The following is a 23,527-nucleotide window of genomic DNA, read 5'->3' as shown; positions in this document are numbered from 1 at the left end:
AGCAAAAATCCCACCGATAACGTGTCTTGAGGTTGAGGTTGGACATTAGGAAAAACTTCCTGCCTGTCCGGGTGGTGATAAATTGCCCAGGGAGGTTGTGGGATCTCTGTCTCTGGAGAGATTTTAGAGCAGGTTGGACAGACGCCTGTCAGGGATGGGCTAGAGCGGACGGTGCTTGGTCCTGCCACGAGGGCAGGGGGCTGGATTGGTGTCCTCTCGAGGTCCCTTCCCGTTGTAGGCTTCTGAGAGTCTACTGGGGTATGTCTACTCTACAAAGTTAGTTCGAATTAACTTTGCTAGGCGCTACACAGGCAAACCGCTAGTTCGAATTTCAATCGAACTAGCGGAGCGCTTCAGTCGAACTAGGTAAACCTCACTCTACGAGGATTAACGCCTAGTTCCAATTAAGTTAGTTCGAATTAAGGGCTGTAGGGCAGACATACCCCAGGATAGCCCACGACGTTGAAACCCACAACGCCGCAGGAGATGGGGCTCCGAAGTGGAGGAAGGGCCCCCGCGAAGAGCTGAGGTGGAGAAAGAGAAAGTCGGTGGCGGAAAGGAATAACATTTTAAAACTCTCCAGGGAAGGAAGGGAGGATGCTTGTTGGACTCCTGCACCATCTACTGGATAGAGATGGAACATAAACCAGCCACTGCCTCAGACCAAAGGCCTAGCGGGCCCAGGGTCCTGTCTGCCCACAGTGGCTAGCGCCAGGTACCCCAAATCCTCACGTGATCGCTCCCCTGTCACCCACCTCCAGACAAACAGAGGCGAGGCACACCATCCCCACCCATCCTAGCTAATCACCATTGATGGACCAAACCTCCATGAATCTATCTAGCTCTTTTCGGAACCCTGTTACAATCCTGGTCTTCACCACATCCCCCAGCAAGGAGTTCCACACGTTGGCTGTGCGCTGCGTGACGAAAAACTTCCTTTGGTGTGTGTTAAACCACCAATTCCTTTCATGGGGTGACCTTTCGTTCTGAGAACAAGTAAATCACTTTTCTTTATAGACTTTTCCCACACCTTCCTCGATCTCTGTCCTCTCCCCCTTTAGTTTCCCCTTTCTGAAGCTGAAAAGTCCCAGCCTTTTTCATCTCTCTTCCTATGGGACCCGTTCCAAACCCCTCATTGTTGGTGGTGCCATTTTCTGACCTTTTCCCAATACCGTTTTTGAAATGCGGCGACCACATCTGTACGCAGGATTCAAGAGGGGGGCGTCCCAGGGTTTTCTACAAAGGCAGTAAGATAGTCTCTGTCTTATTCTCTCTCCCTTTTTAAATGATTCCTCACATGCGGTTTGCTTTATGCACGGCCGCTGCACACGGAGTGGAGGTTTTCAGAGAACTATCCACAATGACTCCAAAATCTCTCTCTCCAGGGCTACGTCTAGACTGGCATGATTTTCCGGAAATGCTTTTAACGGAAAAGTTTTCCGTTAAAAGCATTTTCGGAAAAGCGCGTCTAGATTGGCAGGATGCTTTTCCGCAAAAAAGCCCCGATCGCCATTTTCGCCATCAGGGCTTTTTTACGGAAAACAGTCCTGTGCTGTCTACACTGGCCCTTTTGCGCAAAAGTCTTTCGGAAAAAGACTTGCCCGAATGGGAGCAGCATAGTATTTCCGGAAAAGCACTGACAATCTTACATGAGATCGTTAGTGCTCTTCCGGAAATTCAAGCGGCCAGTGTAGACAGCTGGCAAGTTTTTCCGGAAAAGTGGCTGATTTTCCGGAAAAACTTGCCAGTCTAGACACAGCCCAGTGGTTAGAGCTAAATTAGTCCCCAGCATTGTATACCTCTGAGGACAGGACAAGAAGCAATGGGCTTAAATTGCAGCAAGGGAGGTTTAGGTTGGACAGTGGGAAAAACTTTCATCCGGGTGGTCAAACACTGGAATAAATTGCCCAGGGAGGTTGTGGAATCTCCATCTCTGGAGATATTTCAGAGCAGGTTGGATGGACATCTCTCAGAGAAGGTCTAGATGGTGCTTGGTCCTGCCAGGAGGGCGGGGGATGGCGCTTGATGACCTCTCAAGGTCCCTTCCCGTTCTAGTGTTCTGTGACTGTGACAGATGCAGAAAAAGTGAACAAGGAAAAGTTATTTCCTTGTTCCCAGAACATAAGAACGAGGGGTCGCCCAAAGAAATGAATAGGCCACAGGTTTAAAACCAACCCAAGGATGTTTTGCTTCATGCAGCACACAGCTAACCTGTGGAACTCCTTGCTGGGGGATGTGGTGAAGGCCAGGACTTGAACAGGGTTCCAAAAAGAGCTAGATAGACTTATGGCAGTTAGGTTCATCAATTAGCCAGGATGGGTAGGAAGGGTGTCCCCAGCCTCTGTTTGTCTGGAGGTGGGTGACAGGAGAGGGATCAGTTGACGATTCCCTGTTTTGTTCCCTCCCTCTGGGGCATCTGGTATTGGCCTCTGTCAGCAGACAGGACACGGGGCTAGATGGACCGTTGGTCTCACCAGTACGGCCGTTCTAAAGTTCTTATCTCCCCCACAAACAGCCAAAGGCTGATGGTCCAGGTAGCAAGTTGCCAGATAGAAATCAGAAGCCAACGGCTCTGAAATCAAGGTGAATAAAGCCAAGAAGGTCGTACGAGACCCTTCTCTTCCACCGGCCCTACGCCCCTTTCTTTGAGGGCTTCGGGCGGGGGAGTTCACAGAGGCAGCTGGAAATGTCCCGGCCAACATCTGGATAGACGCCCCCTCCTGCAGCTGGAGAAGGCGCCTGGAAATTGTGTGTTGGAGACCGGGTTTGCCTCGGTGTGTCCTTTCAAACTCAGCTCCCGAGAGTTGCCAGCCAGACCCGAGCATTGGGAGGGGAGATATTGACCGGTGGATTCAAACTTTTATAAAGCCAGGTTACGTGGGTTCTGCTGTTCTCCTGGAGACAGGGCAGCCCCCTGTGCGGTGTATGGTGGGGGGTTCAAATTCTGTGGGCTCCCTGTCCCAGAACAGGGCTTTAAAGATGGATGAGATCACGAGGATTCCCAGCCCTCCGCGAGAACCCCCCCACCCCCCCCACACACATCTCACAATACAGAGAAATTGCGAAACTTTCTGTTTCTAGACCAGTTTTACATTATTTTCTCAACACATCTCAGTTTCCAGGCCTTGCACCCCATCTGGACACCCCCAGAAATGACACACAGCCGCCGCGTCTGCGGGCTGCCCACGGTGATTTCAGCAGCGACTGATTTCTCGTGACCTGCGTGCTCCCCGATGAATGAATATGTGGTGATTCATTATGAATAAGCGAGTTCCTCTTGTGGGAAAGAGCAGAAGCCAGCACTAGAATAAGGAGGCTACTGGACGCAACAAAACGGGGGCGGGGAGGGATCCCCCATTTAATTCCAGTCCACCAGGGGAATCCCCTGAATTGTCATCCAACCGGCAAAGAAATGGGGCTAGATTGAAAAGCAAACAGGTGCCTCGGTAAAATTACAACACAACTGTCATGCCTACCATCTTCCCTGGGCCTTACGCCATACAGAAGGACTACTTTCTCCCTTGTCCGGATAGGGAAACTGAGGCACGCTGCGAGGGCGGGTCAAATTTTTCAGAGGTGCAGGGGCCCACGCCCATTTCTCCGCCATGGCTTGGTCCATGTGGAAGCTTTAGGGGGAACCGACATTTACTTTCACACGTCAGTCGTTCCATGCCTCAGTTTCCCTGATTTGCCCCATCCCACGGCCATGACAGCGTCTTCACCAGGGATTGAACCCCGAGATGGATAAATTCCACTCCAGGGATCTAACCAACACAGCCAGACCTCCTATGACTTGCTAATAACTCTGGGCGGCCCACCCACTCCCCTGATATCCAGGCATGAACATGAAGGCACGTCGAAGGAACTCAAGCCATTCACTCCCCTGTTGTCCTCCGGGATTGACCCTTGGGATCTTAGCGGACGAGTTAACTGACCCACCTGGGGTGGCCAAGCCAAGCTCTGGCCCAACAACCATGAGAAGGTAGGGAGGTGCCACGTGGACACCACAGAACGTGTTGGCCCACACTGGATGGGCCCAACCCAAGGTAGCTCTAGACCTAGGGCAGTGGGAGGGTGGTGGGTGCGGTGGGATCTTTGGAGAACTTGATGTCCCGGCAGAATAAGAGGGGCTCCTGGCCCAGCCCGAGACGGTACTGCCACACGTAGAGGCTCTGCTTGGGCTCCAGGGTGGCTTGGAAGGTCTCCTCTTCTTCCCGCACTTCACTCCAGTCCTCCTTCTCCGTCTTGACGTTGTTCCCGCCGTACTGGGCCGAGAGGGAGAACTGGGCCTTGACGACGGCCGCCATCAGCTCCCCGGCCTGGAGTGAGGTGGATGCCCCCACCTCCCAGTTGCGCCCGAGGCTGGCCACCTTCTCCTTGGCGAAGCCCACCTTCCTGGCCACGGCATGGGTCCAGGTGATGGGGGTGTCCGAGTCATTGGAGAGGGTCTTGATGCACTCCCAGCTGCCGAAGGAGGGTCCCCTGGTCAGGGCCAGCCCGCCGGGGAGGAAATTCACCAGGTCAGGGTGGATGGAGTAGACCCCGGCCAAGTTGGCGTTGGCCAAGCTCTTGTAGATGTAGAACTGAGCTCCCCATCGCGGGTCTACTGTGACCGCTGCCCAGTAGCTGCCGATGCCGAAGTAGTAGAGGCCCTGACGGCACCGGGGGTGGAGAGGTCTGTCTTCCCCGTGGGAGTCGGTCCTTAAATCGAACACACCGCGCATCACCCCCCGGCCAAAGAAGAGGATGAAGAAGAAGTTGGCGCATTTCACATAGTGATCCCCGCCCCGGCAATTGGGGTGCAGCTCGTAGACCTTGGCCCCTTCGTCCATGCTCAGGTCCTGCACCACCCGATAGGAGTCGCCCTTGAGGATGTAGATGTCGGGGTCTCTCTCGGAGCCCAGGTAGTGGTCCCCGCCTTGGCAGGAGGGGTGCAAGGCCCGGATCTCCAGGCCCCGCCCGGTTTCCAGCCGCTCCGTCCGCAAGTAGCAGCCCAGGTCGGAGCGGACCACAACATCCCCGTCTCGCTTCCTGAAGATGCCGGTGCCGGGGGCGTCTTTCCGGGGGACGATCCCGGCCATCGAGTCGAAATCCTTGCGGGAGACAGCAAGGAGAGGGCGGGAGGAAAGGGCGGCGGCCGGGCCCGGCCCTGAGCGGTCCCTGCGTGAGCTGGTTCGGCCTGGTCGCTCCTTTGCTGCTCTCCCTCCGTGGGTTGAGAACCCAGGCCAGGAAGTGGCGGAGGCGACGCAGCAGATGTTACAAGACCGGCAGGGCGGAGGGAAGCGGGTTGTGTAAACACAGGAGCAGCCAGCAAGGTCGGGAGGTTGGAGCGGGCGGGGCCTGAGGAAGCTGGTTGTAAACTAAGGGGCCCCTTGTAGGACTGGTGAGATGGGGGAGGGAGAAGGGAGGGAAATTGTACCAGGCCCCCACATTCAGGGGGTCTCCAATAAATCCCAAACTGGGGCAAAACGGAGCGGGGGGACCCAGTGCATATCATGTGCCCCCCAATTTTTCTCAGGAGGCAGTGTTGTCTAGTGGGTAGAGCTGGGGTCTGGCTCTGCTACCAGGCAAGACCTCAGACCAGTCTCTTTCCTTGCGCGTGACTCGCTTTCCCCGCTGGTTGGTCCACGGCGACTGGACAGAGTCTTTCTCCTACCACGGTGGAAATAATTAACCGCTGCCACTTTAGTCTTCTCTCCGGGCTGTGGAGATGAGGCCAAAATTACCTCCCATGCCGGAGACCCTGGCCTGTCTCTTCCACTCACAGGGTTGGCCAACCCAACTCTTAGATGCTCCCCACCTTTGGTCCACGAAGCCCACGGAGATGCCTTCAGACCGGCACCCCATCACTTCCCCCCTTCCCACCTCCTTTGGGGGCTGGTCCCTCCAAAAGAAAGATTTGCCCCCGAAAACATTGAGTCACCCCCAAAGGCCAGTGGAAAACCTCCAGCTCCATGCGGCCTACCAGACCCAAGACGTCCTTCGGGATGGTTGGGGAGTCTTGTTGGGACTTTGAAGCCGCTAGGCCGCCCTTCACGGCCCGCCTGCCCCCACCACGGTGTGCCGCGCCCATGGTTAGCGTGATACACCATGAAGGAGCCAAACGCCCATGAGGCGGGACATGGTAGGTCACGAGGAGCCGGGATTTTAGGGGTCTCAGAGACCGGTGTCCGCTCTCGGGCCCATGCAACCCGTGAGGTGGGGACAGTCCTCAGGGTCGCTTGGGTTTTGGCCTTGCTCCATGACCATCTCCGCCCTGCGACCTGGCTGGTGCATTGTGGGTCCTTTCCGCTTCTCTTTCCCCGACCCCGGCCGGTGACTGCTGGGGTTGGACGCCTCGGCAGCAGCCATTGATTCGGCCTCCATCCACAGCCCAAGAGGAGGAAGTGGGGAGTTGTGGGGGTTCAAAGGGGGGATGTTGCATACAGGGGGGCTCTGAGTGCCTCGACATGACTGGTTTAATGGGACAAAGGGGGGAGTTTGTTGGGTCAGGGAACAGCCCCGAGTTGGAGCCGGGGGGTCTGGGACCCTGGTGACCCCGACCCTGCTCAGAGGACACGGCCGGTTCTGGCCGGATGACAGACAAGGGGCTGTAGAGAGGGACCCCGGCGACCGGCCGCAGCGAGAGGAGAACATTGGACGGAGAGGGACGCGGAGAAGAGGGGCCAGGCGACCCTCGTACCTGGGGAGAAGACACTGGATGGGGGACGGGCTGTGGCTGGGGGTATTGGAGACTCCGCTGGGAGATGGGGGCTGGTTTTTGGGGGAACTGAGGGCAAAGCAGGCAGGCTCAGGTGGCTGCAGGGGAGATGGATGTGGGGGCCGAGGCCAGCTGGCCTGAGAGACCCGTTGCTGTTCAAAGCTCAATAAACCCGCCTGTTTGGTGCTGGCTGATAGTCGCTCTGGGCTGGAGAACAGGGGGGCGCTATTCCTTCTGGGAGGGGAGGCCCTGGGGAGCCAGACAGAGTGGACCCCACAAAGGGGATCACGGCGGAGGCAGGTGGCTGGAGTCCCGGAGGGGCAGCCCCCCAGGTGACAGTGGGCCCCCCAAGAGAGGGTCGCCGCACTGGAGTGGACTCCCTGAGGAGTGGAGGGGCTCCCCGAGGAGGGGCTGCCCCCTGGGAGTGGGGGGTCCGCCCTGGAGCCGAGAAGTGTGGACACGACTTGTGAGCTGTGACAGAGTCACTCTAGATCCTCCCCATAGGCCACTGGAGTCGTCTCTCTAGGCTTAGCCCAAAAGGCCCCACGACCAGGGGGTTTTAGCTCCATCCCCTTGGCTGGCTTTGCCCCCCCAACCCTCTTCGGTATGTGGCCTGGGTCCTGCCCCTCAGGGCCACGCCGGTCACTCAATGGGACCGCCTGGGTTGCTACCGTACCGCCCGCTCGCTCAGCCAAGAGCAGTCGATCCAGCTGCAAAGCCAGCACCAGATCGGTCTCCTTCCGGGTGGCGGTGGATCGGAGCACGGACCGGCGTGGGGAGGCGACACCCACAGGCAGAACGCTTCGTACGCCACCACGGCCGCGCCTTCCACGTTTCCTGCGTGGTCTTCCTGCCCACAAAGGACGGGAGCCAGCCCCCCCGGCTCTCCCCGTCGCCCATTTGCCCCCCAACGCCGCCGGCACCTCTCCCAAGCCACGAGGCTGGCCATAGGGAGCGGGCAGTGGGGATCCAACGGGGTGAGTCCGGCATGGGGGCAAAACACGTATCCACGTCCCGTCCACCACATCTGCAAACGTGCAGGGTTCTAGATAGCAAATGTGCGTCCGTGTCCATATCCGGGCATCCCCATCCGCGGGGGTAGATACCCATGGCTATACAGAGGGTATCCCTGGATTTGCAGGGTTGTCCCACTGTGAGGACCACCCCAAGCCTTCTCCGGCCACCCCGACCGGCTCGGCTTCCTGCCCAACGTTCCTGACCCCCACCAGGACGATCTCTGCCCACAGCTGGGACTTCCTCAAGACGAGTCGGGGGCCCCGGGACTGAGAAAGTGACCCGCAAGGTGGGTTAGACTCATAGAAACCCAGGGCGGGCAGAGACCTCAGGAGTCATCGGGTCCAGCCCCCTGCCCAAGGCAGGACCAACCCAACTCAATCAACCCAGCCAGGGCTTGGTCTAGTCAGGACTTCAACACCTCTAGGGGTGGAGATTCCACCCCCTCCGTAGGGAACCCAGCCCAGCGCTTCCCCACCCGCCTAGGGAAATCGTCTTTCTTAATCTCCAACCTAGACCTCCCCCACTGCAAGGTGAGACCGTTGCTCCTCGTTCTGCCCCCGCCGAAAACAGCCTCTCTCCAGCCTCTTTGGAACCCCCCTGCAGGGAGTTGGAGGCTCCCCCCTCCGACATCCAGCGACTGGCGAGACTCTGGACACGTGCGAAGGACCAGCCCAGCCAAGCCTCCAAGAGAGAATCGCCACCGGCCCCATCCAAAACGGACCATCCCTGGTGCTTTCGAGGAAGGCAGCTCACGAATCACACCCCGGCTTAGCCTGGGGGAGATGCCTCCCCGAGAGCATGCCAGTTAGCAGGGGAGGATGATCAGCTCCAGCGCTCGCGATTGCAATGCGACCTGGATTCTGTGTCACTCCAGCCCCTGGCCCCTGTGATGGCGAGAAACCGATTTTCCAGCCGGTGTTGGTTGGCGGCTGGTTTGCCGCCATCCGTTCGCCTGCCAGCAGCGTCCTTTCAACAGCCCGCCCTGGTATTCAGTCCACCCCCGGCCGAGGAATTTATAGATGGCAGACGGATCCCCTGTCAGCCGGCCTTTTGCTAGACTAAACAAGAGCGGAGCTTTCACTCTCCTCTTGTCAGCCTGGATCGCTGCTCCCTGGGTTGTCTCTCCAGTGCCTGCTCTGTAATCCCTCCATCGGGAAGAGGGGGGATGGATGAACACCCCCCAGATTCCAAACCTCTGGTCCCCCGCCTCTCCTGGAGACCCGCCCGGGCCGCTCGGTGCGGCAAACCTGAGCACTGAAGTGGCACGGGGGACCACCTGCCGAGTTAGAAACCAGGTGGGGCAAGCTCTCCTGGGCACCGGGAGACTCGAAGGAACTGGTCTACCCAGGCAGGTTTGCAAACGATGAGTCTTTAATCTGGATTAGTTGCCTGCATGGAGGTGGACAGATAGGAGCTTGTCCCTTCTAAGGGGTGCCAGATTCCACCTGGCCCTGGGGGACCAGGACTGGAGCGCATGGCCTGTCCTTTAGGGGGCGCCAGATTCCACCTGGCCCTGGCGGACCGGGACTGGAGCGCATGGCCTGTCCTCTAGGGGCCGCCAGGTCCCACCTGGCCCTGGGGAACCGGGACTGGAGCGCATGGCCTGTCCTCTAGGGGCCGCCAGGTCCCACCTGGCCCTGGGGAACCGGGACTGGAGCGCATGGCCTGTCCTTTAGGGGGCGCCAGGTCCCACCTGGCCCTGGGGAACCGGGACTGGAGCGCATGGCCTGTCCTTTAGGGGGCGCCAGGTTCCATCCGGCTCCGGGTGACGGGGACTGGAGCACATGGCCTGTCCTTTAGGGGGCGCCAGGTTCCATCTGGCCCCGGGGGATGGGGACTGGAGCGCATGGCCTGTCCTCTAGGGGCCGCCAGGTTCCATCTGGCTCCAGGGAACCAGGACTGGAGCGCATGGCCTGTCCTCTAGGGGGCTCCAGGTTCCATCTGGCTCCGGGGGACGGGGACTGGAGCGCATGGCCTGTCCTCTAGGGGGCACCATATTCCACCTGGCTCCAAGGAACCAGCACTGGAGCACATGGCCTGTCCTTTAGGGGGCGCCAGGTTCCATCTGGCCCCAGGGGACGGGGACTGGAGCACATGGCCTGTCCTTTAGGGGGCGCCAGGTTCCATCTGGCCCCGGGGGACGGGGACTGGAGCACATGGCCTGTCCTTTAGGGGGCGCTAGATTCCATCTGGCTCCGGGAGACCGGGACTGGAGCACATGGCCTGTCCTTTAGGGGGCGCCAGGTAGCTCCAATCCATCCCCTTTAAGGGGCGTAAGGATACAAGGTGGAGCCAAAGGTCTGAGAAGTAGTTCCAAGCCAATTCTTCAAGGCACATGTGCCCCGTCCGTGGTGCAAATCAAGTTCCCCAGCTGGGCAGCAGTCCTGCGGCTGGTGGTGCCCCATCACGCTGTCCCCAATCACCGTATCCCTCCGCCCAGGGGAGAGGAACTATTTGTAGAGCCCCAGGGTGGGGCTGTGATAGAGGCACATGTAGGCGTCGCAGAGCAGGCGTCGGGCGCAGGGGGGCAGGGATTTGGGGTCCAGTCCCTGGAGTTCCTCGGGGCTCATCTCCAGGTAGTCGGCCACCTCCGGGCAAGGCGTGACCTGCGGGATGTTGAAACCGTTCTCGCCGCCTGGAGAAGAGGGGGGGAGGGAGAAAAGTAGAGAAGGGTGAAATAACGGGGTGGAAAGGAGGAGAAAATGGGAAGGAGAAACTGGAGGGAGGAAAGAGAGAAATGAGGAAACAGAGAGAAGACGGGGAACCAGGAGCGAACGAGTGAAGGGACGGACACAGAAAACAGGAGCGGGACAGAGCAAGAGGAGAACGGAGGCGCGAAGAGAGAAAACAAGAAGGAGAAAAGGGAGGGAGAGAGAAGGGGAGGCCAAGGCTGGAACCAGAGGGATGGAAAAATGCTGAGAAGGATGGCAAGGAAGGCGAGAGAGAGGAGAACCGGGGGGAAAGAAGAAGGAGAGCAAGTCAGGAAAACGTGAAAGAAAAGGGGGGAAGAGGGAAGAGAAGGGGAAAGACAAGTGCAGAGCAGAAAACGGACACAGCGGGGAGAGAGATGATGGGACGGGGAAATGGAGAAAAGAAAAGAAGGGAGAGAGGAGGAAAGGGAAGTGGGAGAAGAAAGAAAGAAAGAAAGAAAGAAAGAAAGAAAGAAAGAAAAGAGAAAATAAAAGGTGAAAGAAAGAAAGAAAGAAAGAAAGAAAGAAAGAAAGAAAGAAAGAAAGAAAGAAAAGAGAAAATAAAAGGTGAAAGAAAGAAAGAAAGAAAGAAAGAAAGAAAGAAAGAAAGAAAGAAAGAAAGAAAGAAAAGAGAAAATAAAAGGTGAAAGAAAGAAAGAAAGAAAGAGAAAATAAAAGGAGAAAGAGAAAGAAAGAAAGAAAGAAAGAAAGAAAGAAAGAAAGAAAGAAAGAAAGAAAGAAAGAAAGAAAGAAAGAAAAGGTGAAAGAAAGAAAGAAAGAAAGAAAGAAAGAAAGAAAGAAAGAAAGAGAAAAGGTGAAAGAAAGAAAAGGTGAAAGAAAGAAAGAAAGAAAGAAAGAAAGAAAGAAAGAAAGAAAGAAAGAAAGAAAGAAAGAAAAGAGAAAATAAAAGGTGAAAGAAAGAAAGAAAGAAAGAAAGAAAGAAAGAAAGAAAGAAAGAAAGAGGACGGAAGGGCTGTGTCCAGACTCAAGGTTTTTTTCGAATAAACTTCACTTGCGTCTAGACGACAGCCGCGTTCTTTCGAAATTAAATCGAAAGAACGCGGCTTTTCTTTCGACGGCGGCAAACCCCATTGCACGAGGAAGACCGCCTTTTTTCGAAAGTGCTCTTTCGAAACAAGGCATTCTTGAATGCCAACGGGGCGTTTTCGAAAGAGGGCATCCCGACTGCCTGGGTGCTCTCTTTCGAAAACGCGGCTTGCGTTTTCGAAAGTACGGCTTGCCGTCTAGATGCTCTTTTTCGAAAGAGGCTTTGCAGTCTCGACGTAGCCTGAGAGGAGAAAGGGGAGAGCCGGTGGGAGGGAAAGGAAGGGAGGTGGGTGGCAGGGGACAGGGGGGAAGGGAGGAAGACAGGAACGAAGGATGGAGGGGGCAGGGGACAGGAAGTGGGGTGAAGGAAGGAGGGGGTGGGGCAGGAGCAGCGGCGGGGGAAACCGAGGCGGAGGGGCGGCGGCGCGGCTCACCCTGCCGGTCGGCCATGCTGTCGAAGAAGAGCCAGTGGCGGGGGCGGGGGCCGTGGCGGGCGAAGGCCACGTAGTGGCTGGTCTCGATGCAGAGGGCGGCGTAGAGCTGCATGGTCTGGCGGGGCGGGGGGCCGGGCGGGGGGGGCCGCTGGGCCAGCTCCGGGGGCAGGCGCAGGGCCCGGGGCTGGTGGGAGCGCCGGGCCCGGTGCCGGTGAACCTGGGGGGGAGGGGTGGTTAGAGCAGGGGCGGGGCAAGTCCCACAAGTGCCCCCACCCCTATGCATACTCCGCCCCCCAAAGCCCCCCCCCCCCGGCCGGTTACCTGCTGGCAGCAGAGGGCGCAGAACTGGCGGGTGCCGCCGGCCGCGATGCTGGGGTCCCCGTAACACTGGGGGCACTCGCTCAGCGCCAGCGCCTGGCAGATGCTGCACTCCCGGGGGGCTGCCGATGGGGGGGGTGGGGGGGTCAGTGGTGGCGCCTGGCCCCTCCCCCACCGCATCCCCCTTCCCCCTCTCTGTGCCCCATCCCGCCTCCACCTGCCCCTCCCCACCGCCTCCCTCTTTCAACCCTGCCCCCCAGGCCCTCCCCGGCTTTATGTCCTGTCCCTCTTCCCACTTCCCCCTGCCCCTCCCACCGCCTCCTTCTGACCGCCCTTCCCCCTCTTTATGCTCCGCCCCCAACTCCCATGCCCCTCCCACCGCCTCCTTCTGACCTCCCTTCCCCCTCTTTATGCTCCGCCCCAACTCCCATGCCCCTCCCACCTCCTTCTGACCTCCCTTCCCCCTCTTTATGCTCCGCCCCCAACTCCCATGCCCCTCCCACCACCTCCTTCTGACCTCCCTTCCCCCCCTTTATGCTCCGCCCCCAACTCCCATGCCCCTCCCACCGCCTCCTTCTGACCTCCCTTCCCCCCCTTTATGCTCCGCCCCCAACTCCCATGCCCCTCCCACCACCTCCTTCTGACCTCCCTTCCCCCTCTTTATGCTCCGCCCCCAACTCCCATGCCCCTCCCCCACCACCTCCTTGCACCCCCCCTTCTCCCTCTTTCAGCCCCCACCTCCCGTGCCCCTCCCCCACCCCCACCGCCTCCTTCTGGCCCTTCCCTTCCCCCTCTTTGGGCCCCACCCCTCCCCCCATGCACCCCCCCAGCCCCCCCCCCCACTCACTGCCCTCCAGCAGGTCGGTGAGGTCCAGCTCCAGGCTGGGCAGGATGGTGGCGAAGGCCTTGTAGTCCCGCCCGTTGCGGGGCATCTGCAGGATGAGGCAGGAGGGGGCCTGGCGGGGGCGACGGGGGGGTCAGTGTGGGGGGGCGGGAGGGGGGTGGGAGGGGACCCCCCCCACGCTTCCTCCGCCTCTCACCTCGGTGAACTTGAGGTCCCCAGCAGCCAGGGAGGCCTCCAGCAGCTGCTGCACCGTGGGGACCCCCCGGCCGGCCCCCCTGGCGCCCCCCTCCATGAAGATCTGGTAGAAGATGCAGCCCTGGGAGTCCTTATCCGCTGACCTGGGGGGAAGGGAGAGACAGGGGTGGGTGGGGGAGGGGCTGGGGAGCTGCGGGGTGAGGGGGGGAGATGGGGGTTGGTGGGGGGAGGTGCTGGGTAGCTGCAGGGTGTGGGGGGGAGATGGGGGTTGGTGGGGGGAGATGGGGGTTGGTGGGGGGAGGTGCTGGGTAGCTGCAGGGTGTGGGGGGGAGATGGGGGTTGGTGGGGGGAGGGGCTGGGTAGCTGCAGGGTATGGGGGGAGATGGGGGTTGGTGGGGGGAGGGGCTGGGGGAGCTGCAGGGTGTGGGGGGGAGATGGGGGTTGGTGGGGGGAGGGGCTGGGTAGCTGCGGGGTGTGGGGGGAGATGGGGGTTGGTGGGGGGAGGGGCTGGGGGAGCTGCAGGGTGTGGGGGGGAGATGGGGGTTGGTGGGGGGAGGGGCTGGGGGAGCTGCAGGGTGTGGGGGGGAGATGGGGGTTCGTGGGGGGAGGGGCTGGGTAGCTGCAGGGTGTGGGGGGGAGATGGGGGTTGGTGGGGGGAGGGGCTGAGGGAGCTGCAGGGTGTGGGGGGGAGATGGGGGTTGGTGGGGGGAGGGGCTGGGTAGCTGCAGGGTGTGGGGGGGAGATGGGGGTTGGTGGGGGGAGGGGCTGGGTAGCTGCAGGGTGTGGGGGGAGATGGGGGTTGGTGGGGGGAGGGGCTGGGGGAGCTGCAGGGTGTGGGGGGGAGATGGGGGTTGGTGGGGGGAGGGGCTGGGTAGCTGCAGGGTGTGGGGGGAGATGGGGGTTGGTGGGGGGAGGGGCTGGGTAGCTGCAGGGTGTGGGGGAGACTTGGAGGTTGGTGGGGGAGGGGCTGGGGAGCTGCAGAGTGTGGGAGGGAGACGGGGGTTGGTGGGGGGAGGGGCTGTGGGAGCTGGGGGGCGTGGGGGGAGATGGGGGTTGGTGGGGGAGGGGCTGGGGGAGCTGCAGGGTGTGGGGGGAGATGGGGGTTGGTGGGGGAGGGGCTGGGGAGCTGCAGAGTGTGGGAAGGAGACGGGGGTTGGTGGGGGAGCTGCAGGTGTTGGGGAATGGGGCATTGGGGGGATAGTGGTGGGGGAGCAGGCACCTTGGCAGGAGGGGGAGGGGCTATAGGGAGGGGGGACCGTGCCAGACAAATGGGGCTGGGGGAGGAGAGGGGGAGGAGCCAGAAGGAGGGGGCGGGGGGCTCTTACCGGATCGTAAAGAGGGGCTCCACTTTCAGCACCCGGAAGAGCAGGGTGAGAAACTCCTCCGGGTCTGGGGGGGGGGCACAGAGGTGAGAGCAGGGACCCCCCCACACACAGCCCCTCCCCAATCCCTTACACCCCCAAACCTCCCCAGCCCTCCTCCCCTCCCCCCATCCCCTCCCCCCCACCGCAAGCCCTCCCCCCATCCCCTGCGGCCCCCTCTCGCCCCCCCGCCCTGTGCCCCCCCCCAGCCTCCCCACCTTTCTCCTCGCTGGTGAACCCCGGGGAGCGTCCGGCTTCCTCCAGGACCCGCCGCAGGGCCATCACCTTGGTGGCACAGACGTAGCCGTGTCTGGGGAGAGGGGCGTGGGGGTCACCCCGCTGGGAATCTGCACACAGCCCCCCCATCCCACAGCCCCCACCCCCTGGGGCCCCCGGCCCCGGGACAGAGCCCTCCGCACCCCCAGCCTCCCCCGGAGACGCCCCCCCCACCTCAGAGTCACCGTCCCCCCAGCGGGACCCCCACCCTTGCCCCCCAGAGACTCCCCTCCCCCACAGACTCTCTCCCATACATAGCCCTTCTCTGGTGTGTCCCCCCACCCCACAGTCCCCCCACCCCCTCAGACTCCCCACGTCCCAGAGACCCCCCCCCACAGACCTCCTCCCCCCCCCACAGACCTCCTCCCCCAGAAAGACCCACCCCCACCCCCATCCCCACAAATCCCCTGTCCCAGAGAACCCCTCCTCCACACACCTCTTCCCCTAGATGGTCCCCGCCCCCCCACCCCCCCTCTCTCACCCCACGGAACCCCTTGCTCCAGACAGACCCTCCCCTCACATCTCCCCTCACCAACCCCGTCCTCCTAGAGGCCCCCCTCCCTTACTGCCCTTCCTCCAGCCTCTCCCAGAGATACCCTCTGCCCCCCCAAACACCCCTGACCCCCAAAACACCTCTGCCCCTGAGACAGCCCCCCAAAATACCCTCTGCCCCCAAGACACTCCCTGCCCCCAAAACATGCCCCTGTCCCCAAGACAGCCCCCTGAGACACACCCCTTCCCCCAAGACACCTCTGCCCCCCAAGACACACCCTGCCCTTGAGACACACCCCTTCTCCCCCAAGATAGCCCCCCGAGACATGCCCCTGCACCCCCGGAGACAGACCCCCGAGACACACCCTGCCCCCCGAGACTGCCCCGAGACACACCCCTGCCCCCCGAGACATGCCCCTGCACCCCCGGAGACAGCCCCCCGAGACACACCCCTGCCCCCCGAGACTGCCCCGCTCCCCAAGACACGCCCTGCCCCCCCGGGGCTCGCACTTGCGCAAGGGGTTGACGATCTCCGTCCTCAGCAGGTCCCGGGTCTCCTCGTAGGACGCCCCGTCGTTCTTGTCCGCCGGGCGCAGCAGCAGCGAGTCCAGCACGGAGCTGAAGGCGAACATGCTGTGGGGATGGGGAGGGTCAGGACGTCGGGGTTCCCTCCCCAGCTCTGGGAGGGCAGTGGGGGTTAGTGGTCAGAGCAGCGTGGGAGCCAGGACTCCTGGGTTCTCTCTCCAGCGCAGGGAGGGCAGTGGGGGCTAGTGGTCAGAGCAGCGTGGGAGCCAGGACTCCTGGGTTCTCTCTCCAGCGCTGGGAGGGCAGTGGGGGCTAGTGGTCAGAGCAGCGTGGGAGCCAGGACTCCTGGGTTCTCTCTCCAGCGCTGGGAGGGCAGTGGGGGCTAGTGGTCAGAGCAGCGTGGGAGCCGGGACTCCTGGATTCTCTCTCCAGCGCTGGGAGGGCAGTGGGGGCTAGTGGTCAGAGCAGCGTGGGAGCCAGGACTCCTGGGTTCTCTCTCCAGCGCTGGGAGGGCAGTGGGGGCTAGTGGTCAGAGCAGCGTGGGAGCCAGGACTCCTGGGTTCTCTCTCCAGCGCAGGGAGGGCAGTGGGGGCTAGTGGTCAGAGCAGCGTGGGAGCCAGGACTCCTGGGTTCTCTCTCCAGCGCTGGGAGGGCAGTGGGGGCTAGTGGTCAGAGCAGCGTGGGAGCCAGGACTCCTGGGTTCTCTCTCCAGCGCTGGGAGGGCAGTGGGGGCTAGTGGTCAGAGCAGCGTGGGAGCCAGGACTCCTGGGTTCTCTCTCCAGCGCTGGGAGGGTAGTGGGGGCGAGTGGTCAGAGCAGCGTGGGAGCCGGGACTCCTGGGTTCTCTCTCCAGTGCTGGGAGGGTAGTGGGGGCTAGTGGTCAGAGCAGCGTGGGAGCCGGGACTCCTGGATTCTCTCTCCAGCGCTGGGAGGGCAGTGGGGGCTAGTGGTCAGAGCAGCGTGGGAGCCGGGACTCCTGGGTTCTCTCTCCAGCGCTGGGAGGGCAGTGGGGGCGAGTGGTCAGAGCAGCGTGGGAGCCAGGACTCCTGGGTTCTCTCTCCAGCGCTGGGAGGGCAGTGGGGGCGAGTGGTCAGAGCAGCGTGGGAGCCAGGACTCCTGGGTTCTCTCTCCAGCGCTGGGAGGGCAGTGGGGGCGAGTGGTCAGAGCAGCGTGGGAGCCAGGACTCCTGGGTTCTCTCTCCAGCGCTGGGAGGGCAGTGGGGGCTAGTGGTCAGAGCAGCGTGGGAGCCAGGACTCCTGGGTTCTCTCTCCAGCGCTGGGAGGGCAGTGGGGGCCAGTGGTCAGAGCAGCGTGGGAGCCAGGACTCCTGGGTTCTCTCTCCAGCGCTGGGAGGGCAGTGGGGGCGAGTGGTCAGAGCAGCGTGGGAGCCAGGACTCCTGGGTTCTCTCTCCAGCGCTGGGAGGGCAGTGGGGGCCAGTGGTCAGAGCAGTGTGGGAGCCAGGACTCCTGGGTTCTCTCTCCAGCGCTGGGAGGGCAGTGGGGGCTAGTGGTCAGAGTAGCGTGGGAGCCAGGACTCCTGGGTTCTCTCTCCAGCGCTGGGAGGGCAGTGGGGGCGAGTGGTCAGAGCAGCGTGGGAGCCAGGACTCCTGGGTTCTCTCTCCAGCGCTGGGAGGGCAGTGGGGGCGAGTGGTCAGAGCAGCGTGGGAGCCAGGACTCCTGGGTTCTCTCTCCAGCGCTGGGAGGGCAGTGGGGGCTAGTGGTTAGGGCGGGAGGGGGAGTTGCTCACCTGAAGAGGGTGGCGTCAAGGTAGCAGGAGTTGCAATGCCCCTGGATCCCCTTTTTCCAGCCCGTCAAGCGCTGGGCCCCTTCCTCGCCCAGCTCCGGGGGGGTGTCCTCCGGCACCCGCTTGCTGGCATACACCCTGAAATCTGGGGGGGGGGGGATAGAGGGAATCAGACCTGGGGGGGACTCTGTTCCTCCTGCCCCAGGGGGGTACAACCCCTTGTGCCCCGTCCCCCTCCCCCTCCCCCTCCCAGTGTCCTACCCAGCGAGTTGCAGCGCAGCACGGGGTTCTTGGGGGGCTGGGGTGCCCCGAAGCGGGCGTCGGGCCGGCAGCGGCGCAGCTTGACGAACAGGGCCTTGCCGGGCGGGCACTGGAAATACCGCACCCCCCGGTAGATCCCGTCTGTACAGCCCGACGGGAGGGGGTCCTCCTAGAGAGAGGGGCAGGGGTCATGTCAAAGGGGGAGCCAGGGTCCCTAGGACGAGCCCAGGGGGTGGCCTTAACCTCCTCAAGCCCCAACCCATGCCCCATGGGGGTGACCCCACAAAGGACGGTACTGGGGGGTCCCATAAAGCCCCCGTATCTGTCCCCGTTGGTCTCTCACCAGCTCCAGCCCTGCAAGGGTCTCCCTCACATCCGGCGGCTCCCCAATCCAGCGGATCACCCCGTAGATGGGGGGGTCGTGCACCTCCACCATAGAGTTGATCTCCAGCAGGGGTGAAGACAACTCTTCCTCTTCCTCCTCTTCCCCCCGATCCTTGGGGTCTCCCGTCAACGGGGAGGAAGGGGAACCAGGAGGGGACTTCCATTCTGGCTGGGGCGGGTACCGGATGGAAGAGGGAGACGGAGGGTCACTGAGGAGCCCCGGCGGGGGGTCGTTGCTCAAGGCCTTGGGGCCTTCATCCGCCTTTTCTGTAGGGAAACCAACCAACATGGCAGACGATGGGTAGATGGGGCCTCTTGGGTGACCCTCTTTGCCGGCGGGACCTTCCCATAACTGGGGCACCCATCTTGGCCACTGGCCATCGACTGGCACTGGTGGGGCCATCTTGATTGTCAGGGAGAGACCGCCACAGGGGCAGCCATCTTGGCCAACAGTCATTGACCACTACTGAGTTGGCCGTCTTGGCCAACAAGCATTGACTGCCGGGGAAATGGTCATCTTGGCTAACAGTCACTGGGATGGCCAAGTCGGTCAACGGGCATTGACCACCACTGTGGTGGCCATCGTGACCAACAGTCACTGGCTGCTACTGGCCATGGTGGAACAACAGGCATTGACCACAATGGGGGTAGCCATCTTGGCCAACAGTCCTTGACCACTACTGAATAGGCCATCTTGTCCAACAAGCATTGACTGCATTGACCCCTACTAGGGTGTCCATTTTGACCACTCGACATTGACCACTACTGGACGTGTACATCTTGGCCTATAGTGACTGATCGCTACTGGGGTGGCCATCTTGGCCAACAGGCATTGATTATCACAGGGATGGCCATCCTGGCCAGCTAGCAAGAAGATCGGGAAGGGATGTCATTGCCTCTCTGGGAGAGGCGCCATGAGCCCTCTTGTTGGCCAAAAAAGGTTGATGTATCTCAGGGTATGTCTACACCGTAAAGTTAATTCGAAATAACAGCAGTTATTTCGAATTAACTTTAATAGCATCTACGCAGGCAAACCGCAATTTCGAAATAAATTCGAAATAGTGGAGCCCTTATTTTGAATTTGGTAAACTCATTCTATGAGGTAAAACCAAATTGGAAATAGCTATTGTGAATTAAGTGCTGTGTAGACACTTCATTCAAAATAGGGGGCCTCCAGCCCTTCCCAGGGAGCCCTGGTGGCCACTCTGGGCACAGCCAGGAAAACTTACTCTCCTCTCCCCCAGCCCCGGAGCCATTCAAGGGGTAGACCCTGGCCACAGTGCCTGTGCCAGCTCCAAGCCTGCCAGCCAAGAGCCAGCAGTGGCCACCGAGACCCCTGACCCAGTGGCCCCAAAACAGGAGCCAGCCAGCCAGTGGCAGCCAGCCCTCCACCGCTCCCCAGGAGCAGTCTGCCAGCTCCCAGGTGCCTGATGGGGCTGGAGAAGTTGGGCGCCTTCCTGGTCCAGGGTGGAGATCATGGACCTTATTCAGGTTGGTAGACAAGCAAGCGGAGAACCGTGAGAACTGTCTGTCCGGGGTGGGGGTCGGGTCCCTTTAAGCACGGAGCTCACTTAGCCTCAGGCAGCAGCTCCATACACTAAGTCCTAACCGGATGTCCTGCTGGCACTGGCTCCGGCCAGCCTTAACCTCGCTTCAGGGTCCACTCAGTGTGGACGCGCTATTTCGAAATACGTTTTGTGTCTAGATGCGTTATTTCGAATCAGTTTTTAGGTCTAGATGCGCTAATTCGAATGAGCTTAGTTCGAATTAACTAATTCGAATTAAGTCAGTTCGAATTAGTGCTGTAGTGTAGACGTACCCTAGATGCGTTATTTCGAATTAGCTTAGTTCGAATTAACTACTTCCAATTAAGTTAATTTTAAATAGCACTGTAGTGTAGACATACCCAGTGATGCCAGAGCATCAGCAGAGCCAATGCCCTCTGTGCAAAAGAGCCACGCCCAGAAGACGGCCTCTGACCCCTTTTGTTTACTGGAGGTCCTACCTTTATATACTTTGGAGATTGGCAGAAGCATCCCGTACTCTGGAGATGGGAAGTGGCAGAGTAACTGGCCTTTGAATTTGCCGTCCCATGAGCCAACAGGCTGATCCTGGAAAATAAAGGGGGTTAAGGAAAGCGGCTCCCAATTTATAATCCCCTCAATCGGGATCTTGCTCTCTGGTCCCACCCTGGCACTTGGGGGTCAGTGCCCTCTCACCAGGTGGATCCCCACGAAGATCCCAGCCACCTCCTTCTTGGGCAGATAGTCACAGAACACCACAGTGCCCTTGGGGGCGCTGTCATCCATCTGGAAGACAACCCGGTCACCGAACTCCAGGGGCGGAGATTTGAGGGGGTCCCCCATGGCCAGCTGGAGCCTGTTGCACGCCCGGTGGCCGCCCCGGGGGGCCATTGGGGGGCTGCGTTTCGCCCCCTCGTCCGGCTCGATCCGGTTCACGGGCACGAAGACCCCGCAGTTCTCCTGGCATGAGAAGAATTTCTGGCCTCGGAAGGAGCCATCGGTGAAACCCTTCCCGGCTGCTGATCCCTAGAGGGGAACAGAAGACGGGGGTTGACAAGGATGCCCCACAGTGCCCCCCACCCTGCAGCCAGATCAGGGCTGGTGCCTTCCCATGTCCCACTGCCCGTGATCTCACCGGTCCTGGATGGGGCTCGTGCCCACGGCAGGGGAAAGGCCCCATGTCCTACTTCCCATGGTCTACCTGGCCCAATGGAGAGGAAAGACCCCAGGGTCCCATTCTTGCCAGACTTGGATGGAGGATGGCGCCCCCTAGAGGCTCCCGCTCCACTCACCACCAGCTCCACCCCGAAGATGACTCCAGCCTGCTCCTTGCTGTCCCCCATGGGCCCCCGGTAGCGCAGGATGCCCCGGGCCTTCTCCCCGGAGGCCGAGGTGATCTGGACCCGGACCCGGTCGCCCTGGCGCAGGGTCCCCCGCCGCCACAGCAGCCCCTCCTGCCCGAAGAGCCCCAGACGCTCTTCCGCGTTGGTCACAGCCTGTAGCATCCCCGCCTGCTCCTTGCTCAGCTCGCGCACCGCCTGGGCGGGCACGTGCACCGCAGCCTGCGTGTCCAGGAGCTTGGCCCGGAAGGGGCGGTCTGGGGCGGGGGGCTCGCCCGCCTGGCACAGGAGGCTGCCCCGGGGCACCTGGCCCCCGTCGTCCAGAGCAAAATCCTGCACCGCGATGAAGAATCGGCGCGGCCGCATGGCCCCAGGGGGGTGGGACCTGAGGGGTGAAACAGCGAATCAGAAAGGGGTGGACGGGGGCGGAAGTGGGGTGAACAACTGAGGGGGGGGCACATCCAGGAGGGAGGGATAGCATGCTGGGGGGGGGGCATAATGAGGGGAGTGGGGAGATCAACCTTAGAGGATAGTTGAGGAGACCAGGCAGTGGGGCTGAGCTGGGATCACCAGCAGGCGGGTTCAATTCAGATGGGGAGTGGGGAGACCAGTATCGATGTGGGAGAGACCAGCACAAGGGGATGACCCAGGGAGACCAGCATCAGGGGTCAATTCAGATGGGGAGTGGGGAGATCAGTATCAGAGGGGGAGAGACCAGTATCGGTGTGGGAGAGACCAGTATCAGTGGGGGAGAGACCAGTATCGGTGTGGGAGAGACCAGTATCGGTGTGGGAGAGACCAGTATCGGTGCGGGAGAGACCGGTATCAGTGGGGGAGAGACCAGTATCGGTGCGGGAGAGACCGGTATCGGTGGGAGAGAGACCAGTATCGGTGTGGGAGAGACCAGTATCAGTGCGGGAGAGACCAGTATCGGTGGGGGAGAGACAGTATCGGTGCGGGAGAGACCGGTATCAGTGGGGGAAAGACCGGTATCGGTGGGAGAGAGACCAGTATCAGTGCGGGAGAGACCAGTATCAGTGGGGGAGAGACCAGTATTGGTGAGGGAGAGACCAGTATCAGTGGGGGAGAGACCAGTATCGGTGTGGGAGAGACCAGTATCAGTGCGGGAGAGACCAGTATCAGTGGGGGAGAGACAGTATCGGTGCGGGAGAGACCGGTATCAGTGGGGGAAAGACCGGTATCGGTGGGAGAGAGACCAGTATCAGTGCGGGAGAGACCAGTATCAGTGGGGGAGAGACCACTATTGGTGAGGGAGAGACCAGTATCGGTGAGGGAGAGACCAGTATCGGTGCGGGAGAGACCAGTATCAGTGGGGGAGAGACCAGTATCAGTGGGGGAGAGACCAGTATCAGTGCGGGAGAGACCAGTATCAGTGCGGGAGAGACCAGTATCAGTGGGGGAGAGACCAGTATCAGTGGGAGAGAGACCAGTATCGGTGGGGGAGAGACCAGTATCGGTGTGGGAGAGACCAGTATCGGTGGGGGAGAGACCAGTATCGGTGCGGGAGACCAGATTATGGGACTGACCTGGGGAGACCACCATCAGGGGTCAATTCAGATAGGGAGTGGGGAGACCAGTATCAGGGGAGAGACCAGTATCGGGGGGGGGGGAATCCAGATTTAAGGGGCAGTTGTGCAGGGGGCAGAAGAGGGCAGGCTATGGGGTGATGAGGCAAGAGAGGAGCCCAGGCTGGGGGCAGCTAATCAGGGATGGGGGACAGGAAGGAGAGGCCCATATCCGGGACGGGAAGTAAAGAAACCAGGCCTGGGGGTGATCTGGGGGAAGGGAGAGCAGGCTGACTGGTGGGGGGAGGGCACAGGGCCCACGGGAGTGTGCGCTCCTGCCCTAGGGGGCGAGAGACCCGGCCTGGACACCCCATGGAGGACGCCCCCTCCCCGACTCGCCTGTCGCCGGTCATCCCCGTCCGGAGGTCATGTGCTGAGCTGGGGGTCCCCCGACGAGCTGCAGAAAAGGGGTGCAGGGGGGGGGAATGACACAGGAAAGTTTGAGAAAGAGCGAAAAGGAGACACAGCCGGGTGGGTGGGAAACCCCCCTCCCCCCCCGAGCCTGCAACCGCCTCCTTCCTCCCTCCTTCCTCCTCCAGGAAGCCTGCTGTGTCCTCCTCCCCGCTCCCCCCACCACCTGGGGCCAGGAGGGGCAGGGGCAGAGGGTCCCAGTGCTTCCTCCCTGTACCGGGGACTTGCAGGAGAAACCCTGGAAAGAAACAAATGAGGAAGTAGCAAAGGCAGGGGGAGGGCCTTCAGCAACAGGGGGTGTGATTCTGAGGGTGTGATGAGGGGCCAGGACCAATGACGGTGAAGGGGCGGGGACAGGGGTGGGGAAAGAAAGAAAGAAAA

At 60.9% G+C, this 23,527-nt stretch overlaps 1 protein-coding gene across 2 annotated transcripts; it reads right to left on the bottom strand.

The window, feature by feature from the left end:
- Positions 1 to 9,399: 9,399 nt before the first annotated feature.
- On the bottom strand, positions 9,400 to 23,394 carry LOC102452236 (ubiquitin carboxyl-terminal hydrolase CYLD-like). Of its 2 annotated transcripts, XM_075911985.1 has the most exons (16): positions 23,313 to 23,376; positions 23,075 to 23,132; positions 21,102 to 21,534; positions 20,506 to 20,835; positions 20,292 to 20,397; positions 18,246 to 18,553; positions 17,903 to 18,071; positions 17,645 to 17,786; positions 15,885 to 16,007; positions 14,825 to 14,916; positions 14,571 to 14,634; positions 13,247 to 13,388; positions 13,054 to 13,162; positions 12,210 to 12,328; positions 11,889 to 12,105; positions 9,402 to 10,352 (listed from the first exon to the last, which is right to left on the bottom strand). In XM_075911985.1, exons 2-16 carry the CDS (start codon positions 23,086 to 23,088, stop codon positions 10,168 to 10,170), a joined length of 2,553 nt encoding a protein of 850 aa, XP_075768100.1. In that variant the 5' UTR covers positions 23,089 to 23,132; positions 23,313 to 23,376; the 3' UTR covers positions 9,402 to 10,167. The 2 variants fall into 2 exon arrangements, with proteins under 2 accessions (XP_075768101.1, XP_075768100.1); XM_075911986.1 differs by lacking the exon at positions 11,889 to 12,105 and having other exon boundaries at positions 9,400 to 10,352; positions 23,075 to 23,394.
- Positions 23,395 to 23,527: the final 133 nt, after the last annotated feature.

The sequence above is a fragment of the Pelodiscus sinensis genome, chromosome 30, assembly GCF_049634645.1.
Source record: "Pelodiscus sinensis isolate JC-2024 chromosome 30, ASM4963464v1, whole genome shotgun sequence".
Taxonomy (NCBI): Eukaryota; Metazoa; Chordata; order Testudines; family Trionychidae; genus Pelodiscus; species Pelodiscus sinensis.
The sequence above is the reverse complement of the archived record's forward strand: the minus strand, read 5'-3'. Positions and strand labels throughout refer to the sequence as shown.